The 22251-nt window shown below is 37.8% G+C and overlaps 1 protein-coding gene across 2 annotated transcripts in view; it reads left to right on the top strand.

The window, feature by feature from the left end:
- The window catches only part of LOC107757136 (protein phosphatase 1A-like), a 35421-nt gene extending 17194 nt beyond the window's left edge, over positions 1 to 18227 (top strand). For both annotated transcript variants that reach the window (XM_016574531.1, XM_016574530.1), the window contains exon 6: positions 18109 to 18227. In XM_016574531.1, coding sequence (XP_016430017.1) covers positions 18109 to 18162 — 54 coding nt within the window. In that variant the 3' untranslated portion in view covers positions 18163 to 18227. The remainder of the gene's footprint in view (positions 1 to 18108) is intronic.
- The last annotated feature ends 4024 nt before the right edge of the window (positions 18228 to 22251 follow it).

Genomic DNA, 22251 nt, shown 5'->3' with positions numbered 1-22251 from the left:
GAATCGGTGAAGGCATGACTTCTTCGATTTAGATTGTCAGAGCTGCCAGACTGTCTGTCTTCCTTCTGTATGGTGCTGAATATAAAAAATAATAATAATAATAAAGATTTAAAAACAGCATCCTGTCACAATATTATTTATTATGTGTCTTCCTGACTATATTGAATTACACAAACAAAAGTCATTCTAGGAGTCATATTAGGTAGACAGAGATCCCTAAGGTAACAACTGCACATATTTTCTTTTTTACAGTACACACACACACACTCACTCTCAGGGTGAATGTGGTTCTCAGTAAAGGTCACTGTTCAGTGTTACTGACACCCTGAGGTGTGAAGTTCCCTCATCGTGGCATTTCATGGCAGACACACACATAGACACCATATATCAGCTCTCAGTTGCAGATTAGAGTGGCGTCTTATTCATGATGGCTGTATGAAAGTGTCTCTCACAAGAGCAAAGACATGAATATGAGCGAGGCAAATCCTGTCAGACTGTGTTATTAAATTAACTTTCATAGATTTTGATGTAAATCATAATGCCTCTTGATTCATACATATTGCTGGATTTTGTATGAGACTGCCTCTCCTTCTCTCAGTCTGTCTTTTTTTTCTCAGTCTGTCTTTTTTTTTCTTTGTTGAACAGGTGCCACTTTGACCAGCGACAATGGTGCTTTAAGTTTGTCTTTCAGTTGCACAGTGGGGTGTCTTCTGCTTCCGTTTGCCATTTGGAAGAAGGGATCAGGCAGAGGGAAGGGAAAAAATGGGAGAGATTATTTGGCGCATCACCCTTGTTGATTTGGCGTTATACAAGAGAGCGTAAGGGCTTGTTGGTAAATATGTAAATTGTGCACTGTGAAGACATCCTGCTCAGCACGATTCTTGAGCCAATGGAGACACAAAGACGTAATTCAGAAAATAACTTCAGGGAAGTAAAAAAAATAAGAAGAGAGGGCAACATTTACAGCTTATTGATGCTGGTTGATGTTGGTAACATAAATGACAAAATGATCACATAATTTGTATTTGTATTATACTTATACAGTTAATTATCTCATAATGCACATGAAGTGAACCCTGCTAGATTTCTAACTTAAGCTAGATTATTAATTAGTCTTTTAGCTGATGCCTTTTCTAAAGGCACTTAGCAACTAACAGAAGTGAAAGTTTGAATTAAAATGCAATTGTAGTGATATTAAAAATCCTCTTATGTTTGGAGTTCAAGATGTAAATTGTAATATTAATCAAGTTTCTGACTACCTTGTGCTATGGATAATAAAATAGACATTTAATCACTGAAAAGGAGAACTTGTTAGGAAAGAGTGGAGTAATAAGGTGAGTCAGTGGGTAAGCTTTGTGGCCCTGTGATCTACTGCATCATATAATATGTAAGAAGAACCCATCATTTACCACTTCCTGTGACTGAGAGAGATGAGAAAATGGACGTATTATTGATAATAATTTCTGAAACTTTTCCCTATGTCAAAGTAAGTTTCCTACATAGCACCTAAAATAAGTTAAAGCAAATTTGTATGGGTCTGAAACATGTCATATTGGTAATAAGTTTATAAAATCGTGAATAATTTTGTCTAAATAACCATGAATTATTAAATTACAAATTGGAGAAGTCAATAATAACGTCATTTTGGATGTGACAACTTGTGGGGCAAGTTGTGTCACTGGACCACTTTTTAGCACTTTGGTAGCTTACCATATCTCATGAATGTTAGTAAAGTTTTATTCCAAGTTAATGTTATTTTCTGAATGCAGTTCATATACAGTTTACACAGCCGGTCACATGGCAGGAATGAACCAGTAAAGCTCAGATTTTTTCTTGTTACTTGTCATCTCTGTTTCTCGTGCATGAAGGTGAAGGACACACATTCATAAACCTGACACGCTGTTTGCCTTGCGCTATAGATTTAACTACATTGTTAACTCCTTATTAAATATACTTTTCAGTACTGGATATGTCTTTTGAAGTTGTCTCTCAAAGCCCTGTTTTGTTTTAATCGGCAGACAAATACTATAAAAATAGAATTCAATAGAACAGGGCAGCAGTTATTTCGGGTTGTGACTTTAATGGATCCAAATTCACAGAGTGAATGCTGCTAGATAAGAGGAGGTGAACACACCTTCACCTTCAATTCACCAACTTTAAATGTGAATTTTTTGAAAATGTTCTCAGTCAAAGGTGATTTAATTTGCCTGCTGGGAATAATTCACAGCAACGCTTCTGCTTTTCACTTTGGAATGCTTGGTGAGGCCAGATTATTGAAAAAAAGAAAGAAAAAAAAACCTCACCTCACATCTTTCAGAATGTTTTTAATTTTTTTTGGTATATTCGTGAAGGAGCAGATTAATTATTCATTAAGAAAGATAACTAATGTTTTAGACAGATGTATTTCAAATTGAAAACCTTTTACCAGAAAGTCTGATTCAAAAATCAAAGTTTGTTAAAAATTAGTTGAATACTTCGGTATAAATCACTCTGACCTTTTAAATTACTCTTTTAAACACATAATGTGGTTTTAAAAAAATCCGTTTCAAAAAGTTTTCAACTTTTCCAGAAACACCAAAGTTGAAAAACAGAACTAACATTCAGAATAAATTGTTTTGTTTTATTTGTGTTTTCTATCCGCAGTCATTAAAACTCACGACTCACGACACGCTCTAAATGGACAGCACGACCCTACTGAAACGTTTTAATAAGTGGCAAAGACTTCAGACTCCTTGTTTCTTGTCAGGCCCCATAGTGTTCCCGTGCGTGGCCGGTTCGAGTGGCCCGCTATTGTCCCACAGCAGCCCGGAGGGAGGAAGCGCTGCTTTGGGTGGTCTGACAGACCCCCGAGGCTCACAATAGCTCGGTGCCCAATTATGATGAGGACGTTTTTCTGCTTGAAGGTTGTTGATTTACGGCTCTTAGTTCAACCGCCTCCAATTACCATTCTGAGTGAAGCAGACATTCACATTCAAAGCACTTTCTGTATTAAAGTATGAAGAGTGAGAGTCCAGTTTGTTGTTAAGGTAAGAAATTATGTTTTAGACAAATACATTTTGTCTAAAAAAACCTTCAGCAGATCTGTCCGGCCTGTCCATGAGAGGTTCGTGTCGAAATGATAACGAACCGTTTTGATGGCCATCTATCTCCAAAACACGCCAATAGCCTTGGACAAAACTGTCTTGGCTCCACATAAACTAATACACTTCAGTCTGTTTGACTGAATCGTTTTGACGATTATTCAAATTACTTTGTATCGTTACTGCTATAGAGGTAGCCTAAAATATAGCCTACTCATCTGTTGATTTTTTTTTTCTCAGTTTGGCTTTAGATGGGCTTTAGAAAATGTACAGAGTATTTTGTCTCAGGTCGAACAGGTTAAAATTGTATAAAATCCTCTCGTTTTTACGGCAGTACTATTTAACACGCGTGACAAATTACACTAATTTGATCAAATTATGTAGGCAACATTTTATACAACTTATGAATCAACAAGATTTTTCAAATTTCTTACAAATATTTCTTTAGATGCGCAAGACGGATTACAGTAGCCTACGTGCAAAATTAAATAATTTCTGTACCTTTAATTAGAACCCAGAAGTCAGCTTGTCAGTTTTTGGACTCGCTGATGAATTTTATGCTGCAAGTTATAATGTATTGGTTACTCTGACGTTGTCTGTATTTTACTCGGTGGTTTAGATTACCCTGATGTAGCCTATTTTACCCTGAAGTTTAGGGTTGTCACACTGTCAGGTGTTGTTAGCACTGAAGAAGCAGGTTCACATCTAATCTCTCTAATTAAGCCGTCTTGGGTGTAAAGCCAGTGAGCTCTGAAACAACATAAACATGACAGGAATGTTATAGGGATATTAGGGATTAAATCTGTCTCGGAATACCCAGATAAAAACAGTGACAAAGTCTTCCCATTTTTGACCCTAAACGTGTAAAAATCATCTTATCACCAACGCAGAGCTGCCCAACATAAAGTTTTTTCCCCCGGGAGCATTTAGATGCCTCAGAAATATCAAAAATATCCGTAGTAAATATTTGTTATGGATCCGAAACAGATGGAATTTTTATGTAATGGATAAAAAACATCCATCAGCCATGCTCTGTTAAAATGTCTTCACAGCCTTTATTAAAGGCCCATAACTGGCCATACTGTCATTTATAGCTTTGCCTCTACGCTGAGTGGCCTTCACCTCAGAAACATTTCTTTCATTGCAGTTTATGCCGTCTCTGTTATGTACTTCTCTTCTCAATTTCAAAACTTTTTCAACTTTTCCAGAAACACCAAATTGGAAAAAACAGAACATTCAGAATAAAAACGAAGTGTTAAATGGTTTGTTTTATTTGTATTTTCTACTCAGTGCAGTCACTGAAATCACCATAAAATGTCAAAAAATATATACATTTTAAACGGTGGTAATAACAGAAATCTCTCCGCCGCTCACGACACGTTCTAAATGGACGGCACGACCCTACTGAAACATTTTAATAAGTGGCAAAGACTTCTTGTTTCTTGTCAGGCCTCATTCTAGTGTTCCCATGCGTGGCCGGTTCGAGTGGCCCGCTATTGTCCCACAGCAGCCCGGAGGGAGGAAGCGCTGCTTTGGGTGGTCTGACAGACCCCCGAGGCTCACAATAGCTCGGTGCCCAATTATGATGAGGACGTTTTTCTGCTTGAAGGTTGTTGATTTACGGCTCTTAGTTCAACCGCCTCCAATTACCATTCTGAGTGAAGCAGACATTCACATTCAAAGCACTTTCTGTATTAAAGTATGAAGAGTGAGAGTCCAGTTTGTTGTTAAGGTAAGAAATTATGTTTTAGACAAATACATTTTGTCTAAAAAAACCTTCAGCAGATCTGTCCGGCCTGTCCATGAGAGGTTCGTGTCGAAATGATAACGAACCGTTTTGATGGCCATCTATCTCCAAAACACGCCAATAGCCTTGGACAAAACTGTCTTGGCTCCACATAAACTAATACACTTCAGTCTGTTTGACTGAATCGTTTTGACGATTATTCAAATTACTTTGTATCGTTACTGCTATAGAGGTAGCCTAAAATATAGCCTACTCATCTGTTGATTTTTTTTTTCTCAGTTTGGCTTTAGATGGGCTTTAGAAAATGTACAGAGTATTTTGTCTCAGGTCGAACAGGTTAAAATTGTATAAAATCCTCTCGTTTTTACGGCAGTACTATTTAACACGCGTGACAAATTACACTAATTTGATCAAATTATGTAGGCAACATTTTATACAACTTATGAATCAACAAGATTTTTCAAATTTCTTACAAATATTTCTTTAGATGCGCAAGACGGATTACAGTAGCCTACGTGCAAAATTAAATAATTTCTGTACCTTTAATTAGAACCCAGAAGTCAGCTTGTCAGTTTTTGGACTCGCTGATGAATTTTATGCTGCAAGTTATAATGTATTGGTTACTCTGACGTTGTCTGTATTTTACTCGGTGGTTTAGATTACCCTGATGTAGCCTATTTTACCCTGAAGTTTAGGGTTGTCACACTGTCAGGTGTTGTTAGCACTGAAGAAGCAGGTTCACATCTAATCTCTCTAATTAAGCCGTCTTGGGTGTAAAGCCAGTGAGCTCTGAAACAACATAAACATGACAGGAATGTTATAGGGATATTAGGGATTAAATCTGTCTCGGAATACCCAGATAAAAACAGTGACAAAGTCTTCCCATTTTTGACCCTAAACGTGTAAAAATCATCTTATCACCAACGCAGAGCTGCCCAACATAAAGTTTTTTCCCCCGGGAGCATTTAGATGCCTCAGAAATATCAAAAATATCCGTAGTAAATATTTGTTATGGATCCGAAACAGATGGAATTTTTATGTAATGGATAAAAAACATCCATCAGCCATGCTCTGTTAAAATGTCTTCACAGCCTTTATTAAAGGCCCATAACTGGCCATACTGTCATTTATAGCTTTGCCTCTACGCTGAGTGGCCTTCACCTCAGAAACATTTCTTTCATTGCAGTTTATGCCGTCTCTGTTATGTACTTCCCTGGTATGTATCTGCGTGGGTCACTGCTCAAAATGACAGCAAATCTAAAATGAAATCGTATTCTGGTGCTGACAGTCAAGGTCAGAACCCGCAGCGAAGAGCGTGAATAGGCTACTTAAGTCAGAAAGGTTAGGAGAAACATAAAGTCTCCCATTCTTTTCCGGCGGTTTACTTGTTTCTAAGAATCCAGATGGACTTTTTTTCTTTAATAAAGCGTGGTTCTGCTACAGGCCACTGACATTCCTATGCAAAGACATCGACCATGTAAAGGAAAGCTCTCTCCACGCTATTGATACTCTGTCCTTTCACCAGAACGGAAGGGGACGCATCTTCAAGAGACTCGTTGAGAGAGCTGTTGTGATTGTATGCGTTAGATGGGAATCATATAGCCTATTCAAAATATTTGTTCCTTCTGAAACTAAAAGTATCGTTGATATTCTTGAAGTGTCTGTTTATGTGCACGCGCTTATATGTGTGATGATTTCAGAACAGTCAAACGCGCTCGGCTAAGTTGTGCTGATTCGCAGCATCTGATCTCGAGGTGTGCATATATTTCCTTCTTGTCACAGAACGCTTTATTTTGAAAAAGCATCAACCTCACACACACAAGGAAGCGTCCTCATCTGTTCCGCAGTATTTGCCTTCACCTCCGTGTACGGAGGGCAGGTGGGGGAGTGGAGTGAGAGCGGGTGAAAGAGTCTGTGAGCCTTAACAAGCACCAAATAGAAAAAGAACATCACTTTCATTAGACTGACAGACAAAGGCAGAGAGGCCCCTGTGTTTTTGGGGAGGTCTGCTGTTTGTGCGTGTGTATGCATGTGTTTCCTTGGGATATGCCTCTTACGTGAGAGCGTGCTTATTATTGTGAGAGACTCTGTGTGTGAGTGTTTTTCAGGGACTGTCCCCTTTCCTGGCTGCTTTGTCTATGTTGGTATTGTGCGTTGCTCAGAGAAAGGACTTCCTGGTCAATAGGGAGTAGAGTACCATGAACTTGACAGCCCCCAAAACACTCCACACACACACACACACACAAATTCAGACCCTTCTCAGCAGGCCGGGAGCTCGGTGAGAGACAGCAGGATGGTGCTTTTGTGGGGAGGATTTGTTGCTAGGTGACTGACAGACAAGTGCTCAAGTCAGGGCCTGATTTTAAGGCTAAAATCTGTCTTTCTGAAATGTTTTACTGGCTGAATAGATTCACAGGAAAACAGAACCAGAATAATGTTAGGGTCATCGCCACCGAATTGTATACTGTTTGTTAATACTTGATTCTGAATGAAAGCTCAATCACTATTCACATATATGAACTCACCTCCCAGACAAACTATTACCTCTATATATGTGCTAGTTTCACATCTCCAGATTTTTCGTGAAATTTGGTTGTCTACTTTTTTGTAGATTTTTTTATACATGATTCTTTTTTTTCCCCATGCACTAGTGTTAAATGTAGGTAATAATAGCACTAACAGCACTAAACAGAGGTTAAATAGATCAGCAAGCTCATATGGAGCTTTGCATAAAAACAAATAAATGAATTTGTGAGTCCTTTAAAATGTATGAGTTTTCATCAGTCATTACTCCTGTCTTCAGTGTCACATTATCCTTCAGAAATCATTCTAATATTCTGATTTGCTGCTTAAGAAACATTTTTTATTATTATCAATGTTGAAAACAGTTGTGCTGCTTTAATATTTTTGTGGAAATCGTGATACATTTTTTCCAAGATCCTTTGATGAATAGAAAGTTCAAAATAATAAGTGTCTTTACTGTCACCTTTCTGAATAATTGTCTTATTGACCCAAAACTTTCGAACTGTGTACATCTGAGACAGATGGTAGCCAAGGAAAAGGAAGTCAGATATTACAATATATATATATTTTTTCACTTTGATTGGTTTGGATTATTTTTTCTTAATTGTAAAATTTATCCATAATATTGCAACCACCTGTAACTTCAGTTTCTCATGATCATTTTCTTTTTTTTACTTTCTTGCTTTTTATGTGAGAGTCAGTTTAGGAGATAGAAAATATAATTGGTTCAGAAGTCAATGGAAAGTCTCCACCATGAAAGAAAAACAAGCATGCGTATGTGTGGGTAATGGCATCGTTAAGTGATTGCTGAACTTTAAAATAACCCTATAACAGGTGGCTTTGTCTTTGGCTAAAAAGATTAACCTGTGTATCTTTATGAGGATAAACTGTCTTGGACAAACTCACTCAACTAAAGACCAACCCTCTCTTTATGTACAGGAGAGATACTGAGAGTGAGACAGAGAAAAGCTAAATCTAGTACATTGTTCTCTTGCTCCAGGGCTTAAGGCTTGATCTCAGATTTATGAGTCATTCACTGCAAGAGTATCACAGCACAGCACCATCCCCTGACTGCTCTCAGAGGACAGAGAGCAGACGATCAGAAGACCTAGTGCAGCCACACGCCACATTTACTCAGTGCTGTGTGTGTTTGTGTGTGCCAGCTGGGAGTCAAAGTGAGATGAGTCTCTGCTGTCACTAGTTGTCAGAATCACTGCATCAACATTGCCACACACACATGTAGTAATTTCTTAGAGAGATGACCTGTTTCTCTTTGTCTATTCTCCTTTATCTCAGTAACTTGGATACATACCTGTCACCAATGACCAGTGAATGATCTGCCTTAAGACAGACAAGTCTTAGGTGCTCTCCAGCACACACACATGCAGTTCCCAGATCTTTCTTATGAAAATCAAAAGTGTCAGATTGCCATTTGACATACGCCCCGAGTACAGAGATTACGCCCAGCTGTAAACATCCCACTGACACACACACACACACACACACAAACACACACACACACACACAAAGATCCTTTGATGAATAGAAAGTTCAAAATAATAAGTGTCTTTACTGTCACCTTTCTGAATAATTGTCTTATTGACCCAAAACTTTCGAACTGTGTACATCTGAGACAGATGGTGGCCAAGGAAAAGGAAGTCAGATATTACAATATATATATATTTTTTCACTTTGATTGGTTTGGATTATTTTTTCTTAATTGTAAAATTTATCCATAATATTGCAACCACCTGTAACTTCAGTTTCTCATGATCATTTTCTTTTTTTTACTTTCTTGCTTTTTATGTGAGAGTCAGTTTAGGAGATAGAAAATATAATTGGTTCAGAAGTCAATGGAAAGTCTCCACCATGAAAGAAAAACAAGCATGCGTATGTGTGGGTAATGGCATCGTTAAGTGATTGCTGAACTTTAAAATAACCCTATAACAGGTGGCTTTGTCTTTGGCTAAAAAGATTAACCTGTGTATCTTTATGAGGATAAACTGTCTTGGACAAACTCACTCAACTAAAGACCAACCCTCTCTTTATGTACAGGAGACATACTGAGAGTGAGACAGAGAAAAGCTAAATCTAGTACATTGTTCTCTTGCTCCAGGGCTTAAGGCTTGATCTCAGATTTATGAGTCATTCACTGCAAAAATCAAAAGTGTCAGATTGCCATTTGACATACGCCCCGAGTACAGAGATTACGCCCAGCTGTAAACATCCCCCCCCCACACACACACACACACACACAAACACACACACACACACACACACACACACACTCCTGTTGTCTGTTTGTAAGCTGAGCTTATTCAGCAACGGAAAAGTCTGTTTATCCACTATCAGAAGGCATTCAGTATGTATGGCGTCAGAGACAGAGATTATTTATTTCTCTGAAAAGCGCAGCAGCATCAGACATCCATATGTCTGAATGTTATGTTGCCTTGTTTAATCAAATGCTTTATTTTAGAGATTATGCAGTGCAATGACTTGCCTGCATAGTTTTCACTTCTCATCTTAGAAAATATAAATGCTTTGGACAATGTATTAATGTTTTCCATGTCACAAGGTGGTTTTCGAACAACTTTTTTCATATTGTCATTAGTATTTTAGTTGTATCATTAGTATAGTATTTTATATTTATTTATTTTACATTTTGGGCATAGAAATAGACTACAATAATAGACAGCCATGGGGAAAAACATTCAAATAATGTTGCAGCAGTCTCTATGAACAGTTATATAAAAGATGTCCAAACATGTGAGAAAATTTTTATAGATTATATTATATATGTATCAGATGGTCTGTTAATGCTGCTAAAGAAATGGGGATTCAAGCTGAAGAGTTTAGTTTTCTGTTAATCTCTTCCCCTTTAAGGATAATTCCTCATAGATTCTGAGAAGAAACGTTTTCATGAAGTTCTTATTAATTAGTTGGTTTGTAGTGAAAAAGAAATAAAACCTGAAGGAAACAACAGTCAGTTGCAGTTACCAAAATCCAGAATGAAGCATTTTGAAGCTTATGTGTGGTTCTTCAGATTGCTATTAAAAGCTTTTTGCAGGACGTCCTGGACATTGAGGTGTGTGGTGGTGATTTGCCTGTGTGTACATGCTTTTTATAGTTTTGGCAGTTGCCAGAATGAAACTAAAGAAATCAACGAGCTTCAGATCAGACTGAACTGACACGATAGACCATCTGAAGTGCCTTTTGCTATCAGGATTAACATTAAAACAGTAAATTATAGATTTTAGTATGGCTGTTTGTCTAAAAGGGCATATAAATATGACTTTAAAATGACATCTTCCCTCATTTTTAAAGTTTTACGGCACTTTTTTGTGTGATTTGCAAGCTTTTTCCTCACAATTAGTGCATAATTAGATGCATATGTATTGTTGTGAGCTTGTCTAAATTCTTTACCTTCATTAAATCATTAACTTTTGTCCACTAGGATTCAAAAAATCCCTCATATTTTTAAGACAAAAGCAAAGATATGAGGACCCCATAAGTCACCATAAGTCATACAAATGTTGTGATTGAGCAGTGGTTTTCAGATCAGGGGTAAGCGGAGCTTCTCCAGTGCTGGTGTGTCTGGTTGATGTGAGAAAATTTTTATAGATTATATTATATATGTATCAGATGGTCTGTTAATGCTGCTAAAGAAATGGGGATTCAAGCTGAAGAGTTTAGTTTTCTGTTAATCTCTTCCCCTTTAAGGATAATTCCTCATAGATTCTGAGAAGAAACGTTTTCATGAAGTTCTTATTAATTAGTTGGTTTGTAGTGAAAAAGAAATAAAACCTGAAGGAAACAACAGTCAGTTGCAGTTACCAAAATCCAGAATGAAGCATTTTGAAGCTTATGTGTGGTTCTTCAGATTGCTATTAAAAGCTTTTTGCAGGACGTCCTGGACATTGAGGTGTGTGGTGGTGATTTGCCTGTGTGTACATGCTTTTTATAGTTTTGGCAGTTGCCAGAATGAAACTAAAGAAATCAACGAGCTTCAGATCAGACTGAACTGACACGATAGACCATCTGAAGTGCCTTTTGCTATCAGGATTAACATTAAAACAGTAAATTATAGATTTTAGTATGGCTGTTTGTCTAAAAGGGCATATAAATATGACTTTAAAATGACATCTTCCCTCATTTTTAAAGTTTTACGGCACTTTTTTGTGTGATTTGCAAGCTTTTTCCTCACAATTAGTGCATAATTAGATGCATATGTATTGTTGTGAGCTTGTCTAAATTCTTTACCTTCATTAAATCATTAACTTTTGTCCACTAGGATTCAAAAAATCCCTCATATTTTTAAGACAAAAGCAAAGATATGAGGTCACCATAAGTCATACAAATGTTGTGATTGAGCAGTGGTTTTCAGATCAGGGGTAAGCGGAGCTTCTCCAGTGCTGGTGTGTCTGGTTGCTAGGTAACAGTTAATGTAGACCAAAAATGGCTGTCTCATTTGTGTCTGTGATCGTCTAGATATTGCATTGTAGGATTTGAAAGCCAAGGGTTGTTGTTTTGTTGGTGTTTAATTTCTCTAATGCAAATCAAAATGCTAATACGGGGATTCCAGTATTAGTTAGTAACGTTAGCGACTGTTGTGCATTGTTTGTGACACTTTTTTGTACCCAATCAGAATACATTTGCGCACATGAAGGTGTCTATGTTAGTGTCTGCATTTTGGGCGTGTGTATATGAGTTTAAGATAAAGAAAATAAATGAGAGAAGCTTCAGAGGTAGAGATTTACTTTTGTTATGTCATCACATGACGATATGATTTTGCAATTATGTAGTCGCAATATATTTTATAGCAAAACACTGTAAAAAATGACAAACTGAATGATAAAAAAATTAAACGGATGTCTGAGGGATCCTGTTGTGTTGGTAAATGGATGTTGCTTATCCCTGTCCTACTGCTGGATAACAGAGAGAGAGAGAAAGAGAGAGGGAGCAGGATAAGCCAGAAGGGTCATAGGATAAGGTCTTCTCTGTTACCTTAAATCCCAGATTACATCCAAACGGGACAATGCCATGGCTGGACACTGATCTGTCATAAGGACACGCCCACCCACTCACAGAAGTCTGTAACTCATCTGGTTTGTCTATGTACTAAAGCATGCAAAGACTTTATTTAACTGAATCCCTCATTCGTTTGCTATTATCTGGGCCAGTGGAGTATTAGCAAGCCACTCCAGCTCTTCCAGACATGATATCTTAATTAGAACGTAAACCCCTGGCCTATAGGAGTCATCCAGCATTCGGCCTCAACCAGCTGAGAGGACAACAAAGCGGATGGCATTTCTCTAATGTGTGTGCGTGCATTCTGTCTAAAGCAAATCACTGTTTGACAGTGAGAACATGGTTTCAAAAGGCCTCTGGTATGCAGAATGGTGTCAGTAATAACATACACCTTGTTATTTATTCCTGTGATGGCAAAGCTGAATTTTCAGTAGCCATTACTTCAGTCCTCAGTGATCCTTCAGAAATCATTTTAATATTCTGATTTGGGGCTCAAGAAACATTTTTAATTATTTATTCTAAATAGATTATTTATAAAACAATGTAAATGTCTTTACTGTCACCTTGCTGAATAAAATTTATTTTAAAACATTACTGAAATGGTTGTGCTGTTTAATATTTTTGTGGAAACTATGATACATTTCTTCAGGATTCTTTGATTAATAGAAAGTTCAAAAGAACAGCATTTATTTGAAATTGAAATCTTTTCTAACATTATAAATGTCTTTACAGTCACTTTAGATCAACTTAATGCATTCTTGCTTAATAAAAGTATTCTTTTTTTAATCTTACTGACCCCAAACTTTTGAACAGCAGAGTATGTTTTTGAATCCAATAGAGGTCTCCCTTCGGAGCTGATGCACCGTGAATGAGGAACAGAGTTTCATTCTATGCTGCAATGGGCTCTAACGGCCTCCGCCTGCTTAAGATATAGTTTAAAAAAGCAGTAATCTCTTGCCATTGTTAAAATGTATCAATTAAAATCCATAACACAGACAATGATGCATTATGTGCAATGCTTGAAAATAAGCAAATTATGGTTATAGCTATTAATTATGCCACTGTAAAAATGAAAAGATGCTAAAAGTATATATGCGGTTGCCCAGACTCCCACACTAACATGTTGCTTATTCAAGTAACTTCACTATATATATATATATATATATTTTATTTTTTATTTTTTATTTTTTTTCCAAAGTCTTTCTCTTGTGAAGGGGTTACAGCTTACAGGAGGAACTGTATTTAGAGTTCTTGCAGGGACCTTTTGGGCTCAGGTTAGTATGTTTCTCTGAGAACTGCCCTAAAGTGTACCTAGAGGTTCTCCAGAAGGTTCTGCGATGACAATCTGAGGAACTAGTCCCTCAAGTACTTTTTTAAAATGATTTTCACGGGGATGTTTAAACACTTGCTGCCTCTCATCTCCACTCTGACATCAGTATAGACATAAGCATCTTCACTTAAAACGAATTCTCTGTTGTTCACTTTTGGTTTGTACGGGAATAACATAATCAGTTATCATTCATGTTTATGTTTTATATGTTGTGTATTTTATGTTATTCATCTTATATTCTTGTTTTTAAATATTGCTGTATCTAAATAGCAGCACTAGCAACACCAAGGTCATGGGTTTGATTCTCAGGGAACACACATGTACAGTATATCTTAAATGCAACCTTGAAAGTCACTTTGAATAAAAGCATCAGCTTTATTTCTGTGGAGGTTAAAAATTAAGAATTTCTAGAATTTATGTGTTAATGTTATCAAGCCTGATTTATGTGTTTATGTGTTGTATCAGAAAATAAGCAGATAACAGAACTCTTTGAGTGTCACTCCTTATCTTTACGCTCTCTCTCTCTCTTTCTCTTTCTCTCTCAGTCGTTCAGGGATAGCAGTGTCAGGCATTACATTATGTGTGCAATCCTTATTATTCAGCTCGTGCGGGCTCCATCCCAAGCTCGCGCTTTGCCATGACGCACAGTGTTATTTCGCCACTGAAGTTACGGAGCACAAGCAAAAGCGAGGAGCGGAACGAACGAGTCTCATTTTATCTCCGCTATAACTACCATGCCTAAATGTCTCATTTTGTTTTTAAGCAGGGACAATAGTTGTTTGAAAACAATTTGACAATGTGAAATTACAGTTATTATAAGAGTAATGGATTGTTGGACAACAAATAAAAATCTTTCGACAACCCCCAAGTCCATGTTTTTAAAGTCATTATTTATTGACAAGTCTTCGAATGATATCAAAAGCCATGTATTATTTATTGGGTGACGTAGTAGAAAAATATTCCCTATGTTGAGGTTACGGTATGTCATAGTGTATGAAATATTTACAGTACTCTGAATATTTTAGCACTGCTGCTCATCCAATGGTTTTCCCAAAGCCTGTCTCCATGGCGCATACGCATTGGGGTCGCAAATCCTTTGTTTTTAGTGATTTTAATGGTCGGCGTTAAAAGCTGTAATGAGATGGATTAAATTGAAGCTAATCATCTTACTGTGTCTACCTCTCATTATGGCCAACTGTCACGCCATTACTGTATGGCGTTAACCTGCTCGGGCCTATGGATAATTGATTAACACTGTTGCCAAACAACCGAGGATCCTCCGCCTATAGGCTGAATATCTTTGTGTGGTCTATTTTTGACAATCCGAATCTGTCAAACTGATGTGACTGTATTCAGTCGCTTTGTAATGAAGGAGCGACATGCGTCAGGTTCACTGTTAATAAAACAAAGTCAACCCACTAAAATCGAAACTGCCGTTGCACTTTTTAGACCAATTTGAATGTTGTTACTGATGAAAAAAAAATCGAGTTTAAACTCAGTTATAGAATCAGTTATACATCACAGAGATATATGTGATAACCAGTTACTGCATGAAGACAAAGTTGTTATATAATAAATTAACATTTTACGGTGTGCGTAATTTTCCTGTCATATACGATGTGAGGTCAGGATGCCAGTCACGTTAAACGCATGCATGCATCTTTTATTTTAATAAATGAGCTGTATTAAAATCCACTGGGCATTCTGATTATCCTGCGCGAGAGGCATCATGACGACAGCTCCCTATAGTGCAGACGGCAAAAGAAGAACAAGTTAAAATCCGTGTATCATTCGATCATTCGTTTTTTGATTTAATATTGAAAGTAGAAAAATGAGAAAACGGCTCCTTTTTCGTTTTTTTGTTTTTTTTTTTCCAAAAAAACGAAAAACGAGAAGCACGGTTTGATCTTCGGCTGAGGGCAGAAAGGGGCGTTTAATTCCCGCCCACATGTAGAAATCGAATATTCAAGCTGTTTATTAATTTTTCCACCCATGAACGAAAAACGAAAATTTAAGCTGAATTTTCGTTTTTCGTTTTTTGGAAAAAAACAAAAAAACGAAAAAGGAGCCGTTTTCTCATTTTTCTACTTTCAATATTAAATCAAAAAACGAATGATCGAATGATACACGGATTAAGTTCGCCGCGTGACATTTTCCATTTTTGTTTTACTTTTTAATGAGCACATTTTCTTCATTAAAATTCCTTTTTGATCACAGGTTTGGCACTTAATTTCTGAGGCCCTAAACATATAAACGTCACAGAAATAGTATGCGTTTAGTTTGGAGGCACGTTTTCGAAACATGTGTCATGTGTTTTTTTTTTTTTTTAGTTTTAGTCTCAAAAAGTGTAACTTTTGAATAGGCAATAATTTGTAATTATTTATACTGCATATGCTTTAAAGTCTTGTAAAGATGTCAGTAATGTCTTTCAGCCCATAGTGTGTTCTGTATTTTAACAGACACTCCTTCCTATCGTTTTATCGACGACTCAGATGGGGGTTGCTTCCAGATTTCCAGCAAATGACAACATTACGTTCAGCATCTCTGAGCACAATCGTAAAGGTCAAAATGACGCTTTGACGTTTTCAGTGAAAGGCGCTGTTGCGCGCTGGGTGGTGCTGAAATCTAGTGCAGCTTCAGGCGTGATTGGCAAACCTGACAGTGATTGACGTGTGTCCATGGCAACCAGGCAGCCAATCTGACAATTCCAATAGAATATCGGCAGCAGGGGCTAGGCTAAATGTTCTTTTATTTTGCTCCTCAGAAAACACCTTGCTTCCAGTTTTTTATGCTCACACTCAATCAAAGAAAAGATTTCGCCGTACAGGCTGCTTGAGCCTGCCGCACGGCATCGCTCCTCAGCTCGTTTTGTGACACGGCTGTTAACTTTTGCCGTTTTCTGACTGACACACTGAACAAAAAGACGGACGAGACAGACGAGGAGCAGCACCAGACAGGAGGACCAAAAGAAGAGAGAGATTACAGTCTCCATGTTCCAGCTGCCCATCTTGAATTTCAGCCCCCAGCAGGTCGCGGGGGTCTGCGAGACGCTAGAGGAGAGCGGCGACGTGGAGAGGCTCGGCCGCTTCCTCTGGTCACTCCCGGTGGCGCCGTCCGCCTGCGAAGTCCTCGGGAAGAACGAGTCTGTCCTGCGCGCGCGCGCGGTCGTGGCCTTTCACGGGGGTAACTTCCGCGAGCTCTACCAAATACTAGAGAACCACAAATTCACCAAGGACTCACACGGGAAGCTGCAGGCGCTCTGGCTCGAGGCGCACTACCAGGAGGCTGAGAAACTCCGTGGGCGTCCGTTAGGACCCGTGGACAAGTACCGCGTCCGAAAGAAGTTTCCACTGCCTCGGACGATATGGGACGGCGAACAGAAAACGCACTGCTTCAAGGAGAGGACGCGGCATCTGTTGAGAGAGTGGTACCTGCAGGACCCTTACCCGAACCCGAGCAAAAAAAGAGAGCTGGCGCAGGCGACTGGACTCACGCCCATACAAGTGGGCAACTGGTTTAAAAACCGGAGGCAGAGAGACCGGGCGGCAGCAGCCAAGAACAGGTATAGAGATTTCCACTGAACTGCATAAAGGCGCTAATCGTGCATATGATGTTCGCTTTATTATTATTTATTACTTTACTGTCATTATCTTGATTCTTAAAAAAATATATAAAAAAACAACAACAAACAAACAAAATAAAACATTAGATTTCGTTGGAGTTTCTTGCGTGATTTAACTGAAAATTAATGTTCAAATCGACTAGTTATTGGCAAAGCTCCTTTTGTTCACATATTACCAAAACTAATTATTTTACATATCTCTGCTGACGCATGCTGTTTCATGCCGGAATGATTTAATATTATAAAAATACTACATAATAGATATAACAAATTAAAATATATTTTGTCTGGATTAGGAACCTTAAAAACCTCGTTTTAACAAACTGTAAAATTGACAGTATGCTTTAAATTCTGTAATTCATGGTTTGTTTTATATGCTGCAACATATATTTCTATCAATTATAAATGTTGAATACAATCTTTTTTTTTTATAATTAGCATATGGTATTGAAGCTACCTTAATGCTATTAGAAAAGTTTACCCGAAGTCTAAACAGTCACTATTTGATTTTAGCTCATGCAAATGCACTTACAGCCTCTAAAGTTTGCTTTAACAGCATATCATCGTCAAAAGATTTTTGTATTTTCCCACACTCAAACAAGGGGTGTTAATGGTGTGTTTAGTAAATATAGATTGACAATTCAATCTTTATCCAAGACTGATGAACTTAACCAGATATTACAGTAATGCATCAGAGAGCTGAGGACATTTATTTCAGATTGTCTCCATTGTAAGCTGTAATCCTCACTGACATTTTGGTCTCTTTTCACCTCTGCAGGCTACAGCAGCAGGTTCTGTCCGGTGGCTCGGACCGATCGCTGGGGGAGGATGACACCACAGCAGACCGTCTGGGTCTCGCCTCAAGCCCAGAAGTCAGTCTCTCGAGCAAGGCCGCCACCTCCGCCATCTCCATCACCTCCAGCGACAGTGAATGTGACATCTAACGTGACAGGCTTCAAAAGAGCAAACAGGAGAACTGTAAGAGACAATCCAGCAACAACGACAAAAACTTGAGTGCCTGCAACTGGCCCAGAGAGAGGCTAAAATGAAGGATGGGGAAAAAGCGTCACACAACTTCATTTTCCAATCGTTGATATGATCAACAAAATGCGCAGTACTTCTCACGAAGACAGGTGGGAGTTTTTGAAAAAAAAAATCTTCAATGTCTGAGGGCCAAACCTGTTAATGTATGTGTGTGTGCTTTATCATGAAAAGACTGAATAATGTTTTAATGTTCACCTGTCTTTTTTTAATATATAAACAATGTTTATTTACTTATTTAAATATCATTGGCCACGAGGCCTTTTATTTGTGCGCTTTTTTTAAATTATTTTTGTTGTGCATAATGCTGCGCGTCGTGAAATTTCTGGAAAAAAGATGACCATAATTTAAAGAAATAAAATCATTGTTGAACTGTTGAAGTAACGTTCGCAAAATCACAACGGTATTTTCTTTTATTTATTCCAGTGTTTTCGTTGTGAAATTGGGCCATGCAATATGTTTTATTTCATGTTTATTTTTATTGTAGCCCATGTGTCTGCCCGAAAGTAAACATATGCTGTTCAAAATGTGAATGTTATATGCTGAAGAACAGATTTAGAACAGACGGGGATCATATATGTTGCATGTTTTAATGCCTCTCTGCGAGCTCAATCTCTCTCACACTCGAGCAGTAATTGGCTAAAATGCTTCGCGTGGTGTAATGCACTCTGACAGCACAGGGTCAGCGAAAGGCCGAGACGCTCTCCCGGATGTCAACACAAACCAAGCTGTGATCTGCTGTTTAAATAGAACGTACTAGTGGCCCAAGCAAGCTGCAGAAAATTAATTTATCAAAGGTGGTTGGCAATGCTGCTGATTGCAAAAAAAAAAAAAAAAAAAATTTCTGTCAATTCGCAAGATTATTTCATATTAATTTAATATATAATTCACAAGATGGCTATAATTCACACGTGGCTAATCTAGTGGGTTAATGTCTTGTGGCATTAAGGTTTACATTATTCGACTATTAGGCTACAGTCACAACAAAGCAGTTTTTTCCCTTAAACATATCGTTTTTGTAATTTCTCATTTTCAAAACCAAAGATTTGTTCACTTTTTCAAGAGCCAGAGACCGAAAAAAGAAAAGGAGAAAATCTATGTTTTTTTACATCCTTGCAAATATTTGCTTTTAATTGGATAAATAATAAATGTTTGTAAATATTTCAGAATATTTTAAAAGCATGGCCACGCTCTTCTTAGCGTTCAAATCTACTTAAGGTCGCAAATGAGCGAAGGAGCAGGCGCAAAAACACAGAGCCTCTGTTTCCCAACTGCCTGAAGGGTTCACGGCGCGCACCTGGGTTTAACCCGCGCCATTCATTAACGCTCTCAATAAAAAGCACAAGCTGTATTTTTCAATCTTCTTTCAGTCTGAACAACGGCGGGGCCAAACCAAGTGTTCCTTCCGAGAAAAGGGAGAAAATAGGAGCCAAATCAAAGGAAGGGAAAGGAGCACGGTTTTATTTAAACACTGGAGAGAGAATGGTGGAAAATTTCCGTTTCTTTTGAGCTCTGGGGAGTGCAGGGTGGGACGATGAAAAAGTATTTTTAGCAGTCAATAAGGTTGTCAAATTGGTCAACGGTAATCAGCACTAATGACGAGTTGGAGAGGGCCGAGCTAACAAAGAAGCACCCCGCCTCGCCCTCCCCAAAGCCTCAGCATGAAAACTCACCTCCTGGGTTGCCAGGGTCGCCGTGATTTTGCCAAGTAAGACATGTTCCTGGATCAACATCTTTTGTTGATCCTGGATCAACATTACTGTCCAAAAATATAGACTAAACCCAATCCCTACCCCTAAACCTAACCCTACCCATAATTTATTCCTAAAATCAGTGTGAAATGATAGCTGATTAACAAGGGTAGACGCACCTAACCCTGATCGTAAGCCTAAAACAGATATTTCCTGAAAAGTTATCCCTTAATTCTGATTGGTTATTTGGGATGTTGTTCCAGGATCAACAAGAATGTTGATCCAGGAACATGTACTTGGTGAAATCACGGTCACCGGTTGCCAGAGGTACACAGAAATCCTAACTTTTTCATTTGGTGAGTGTGTGACGTTCTAGGACGTTTATTTGAGGAGTTCTCTGTCTAAAAGTATGGGCCAAAATAATGACAATAAAAACCCAATAAACCTATATTTTAAATCATAAATAGACCTAGATTTCTTTTGATGGAACAAAGTGCATGAAAAGTTACTCGGGAACTAAACACAGAATACGTTTATCATTTTGCAAGTGGAGAGAAAATGCTCAAATAAGCCTTAAAATACACTATTTTAAACAACGTTTAATTAAGTGTTTGGTGAAAACCATGGGTCGAGAAAATGATGTGTATACACATTCATGTATGCTTTTAAAGGCAAATGTATTCTTAAATGTGGTACTTTGATATGACATGGATTAGTCATAATATGGATTAATCGCTCCTTCATGTATTATTCTCATTTGTAAATCACATTGGATAAAAGCGTCTGCTAAACGAATAAATAAAAAACAAGCACACTCTTTAACCATTAGCATATACGAAGCTCTTGGAAATGTATAGGGTTCGTATGTTTTCGTATATTTGTCTTTGTCATAAATACATGCTTACATTGTAGAATGTGTTTTATACACCTTTACTTCCTGCTTTTATGTGTTATTCTTTTGGCTGCGCCCTCTGGTGATCAAATGTGGCATGACATGACTTCAAGCTGCTCAGTGGCCTTTTTAACTGGACATTTGCCTACGTCATCATACTGAAACAAAGACCACAAATCAAGAATCATAACTCGGCTCTTTAAAACTGTGTAAAAATATAAACTATAAATGAGTGTGAGTATTATAGGTAAAGTGTGCACGGAAGAGCTGCGTCTACGCTGGTCTAGTTATACAGACAGGTATACAGACAGACTAAAATCGTGGTCTAAACTCACAGTATCAGACTCTGGATGTGTCTAAAATCCTCACACAAATAAATGTTCTGCTTTAAGTCATTAACAAAATCGCACTCAGTGAAAGAGGCGCCATTCAGCACCGTGGACAGCTACACGACAGGAACGATCATCTCGACCATACTTAGCACTTTTCTAGCCTTGCGTTGTATATATTTATTTAAACCACTTTAAATCGAATTTAAACAACCTTTTGTCATATGTTAAATATACTTCATCATCCTAAGCAAACGTAAATGACTAAATCTGTTCTTAAAAAATACAATTCTGTCATAGTGTTGGGCGATATATGCTCCATACTAGTCATATCGTCCTACTGTCAGCCTGTGAGATCGCCGATACACGATATTATCGTGCTAAAGTATTTAATTATTTACTTTCATAATTTTTATTATTTTACTTAGTTTCATAGCCGGAGAGTGAACCAACTCTAGGGTACGGCTAAAAGCAGCCTAATGTTAGTGCAATCTATCAACTACACATTATCTTTTTAGTCAAGTAGCATAGATGTCATGTCATAAAATATTTGAATATGACTGAATTTGTATTTAACATGATAACAGTTTAATAGAAACATTGTAAGTTACTAATTATAATGCTTACATTTTCTCAGTTAATCAAACAGAATAACTACAGAAATGAGCAAAGAACATTCACATTATCGAAATCAGTGGTTAAGTTGTATTACGTACACTGTTCCAGAACAGTTTAACCCTAATATTCAGATGTGTGCAGCACAATTTATGGAGGACTGTTTCCTGATACTGGTAGAGTAGACCACAGTGCCGGCTGTTCTGACTCACAGACTGTAAGTAAATTTTTTTATATATAAAGAATTTGCCACTGACGATTCAAACGCGAGTTTTGAGCAGTGTAGAGTAGCGCTTGTTGTTTGTCATTTCTCCGATCAACGCGTAAAAAGACAGTATAAGTCATTATAATCC

The sequence above is a fragment of the Sinocyclocheilus rhinocerous genome, unplaced genomic scaffold, assembly GCF_001515625.1.
Source record: "Sinocyclocheilus rhinocerous isolate Xijiao unplaced genomic scaffold, SAMN03320098_v1.1 scaffold503, whole genome shotgun sequence".
Lineage (NCBI taxonomy): Eukaryota > Metazoa > Chordata > Actinopteri > Cypriniformes > Cyprinidae > Sinocyclocheilus > Sinocyclocheilus rhinocerous.
This window is presented reverse-complemented; position numbering and strand designations above follow the sequence as displayed.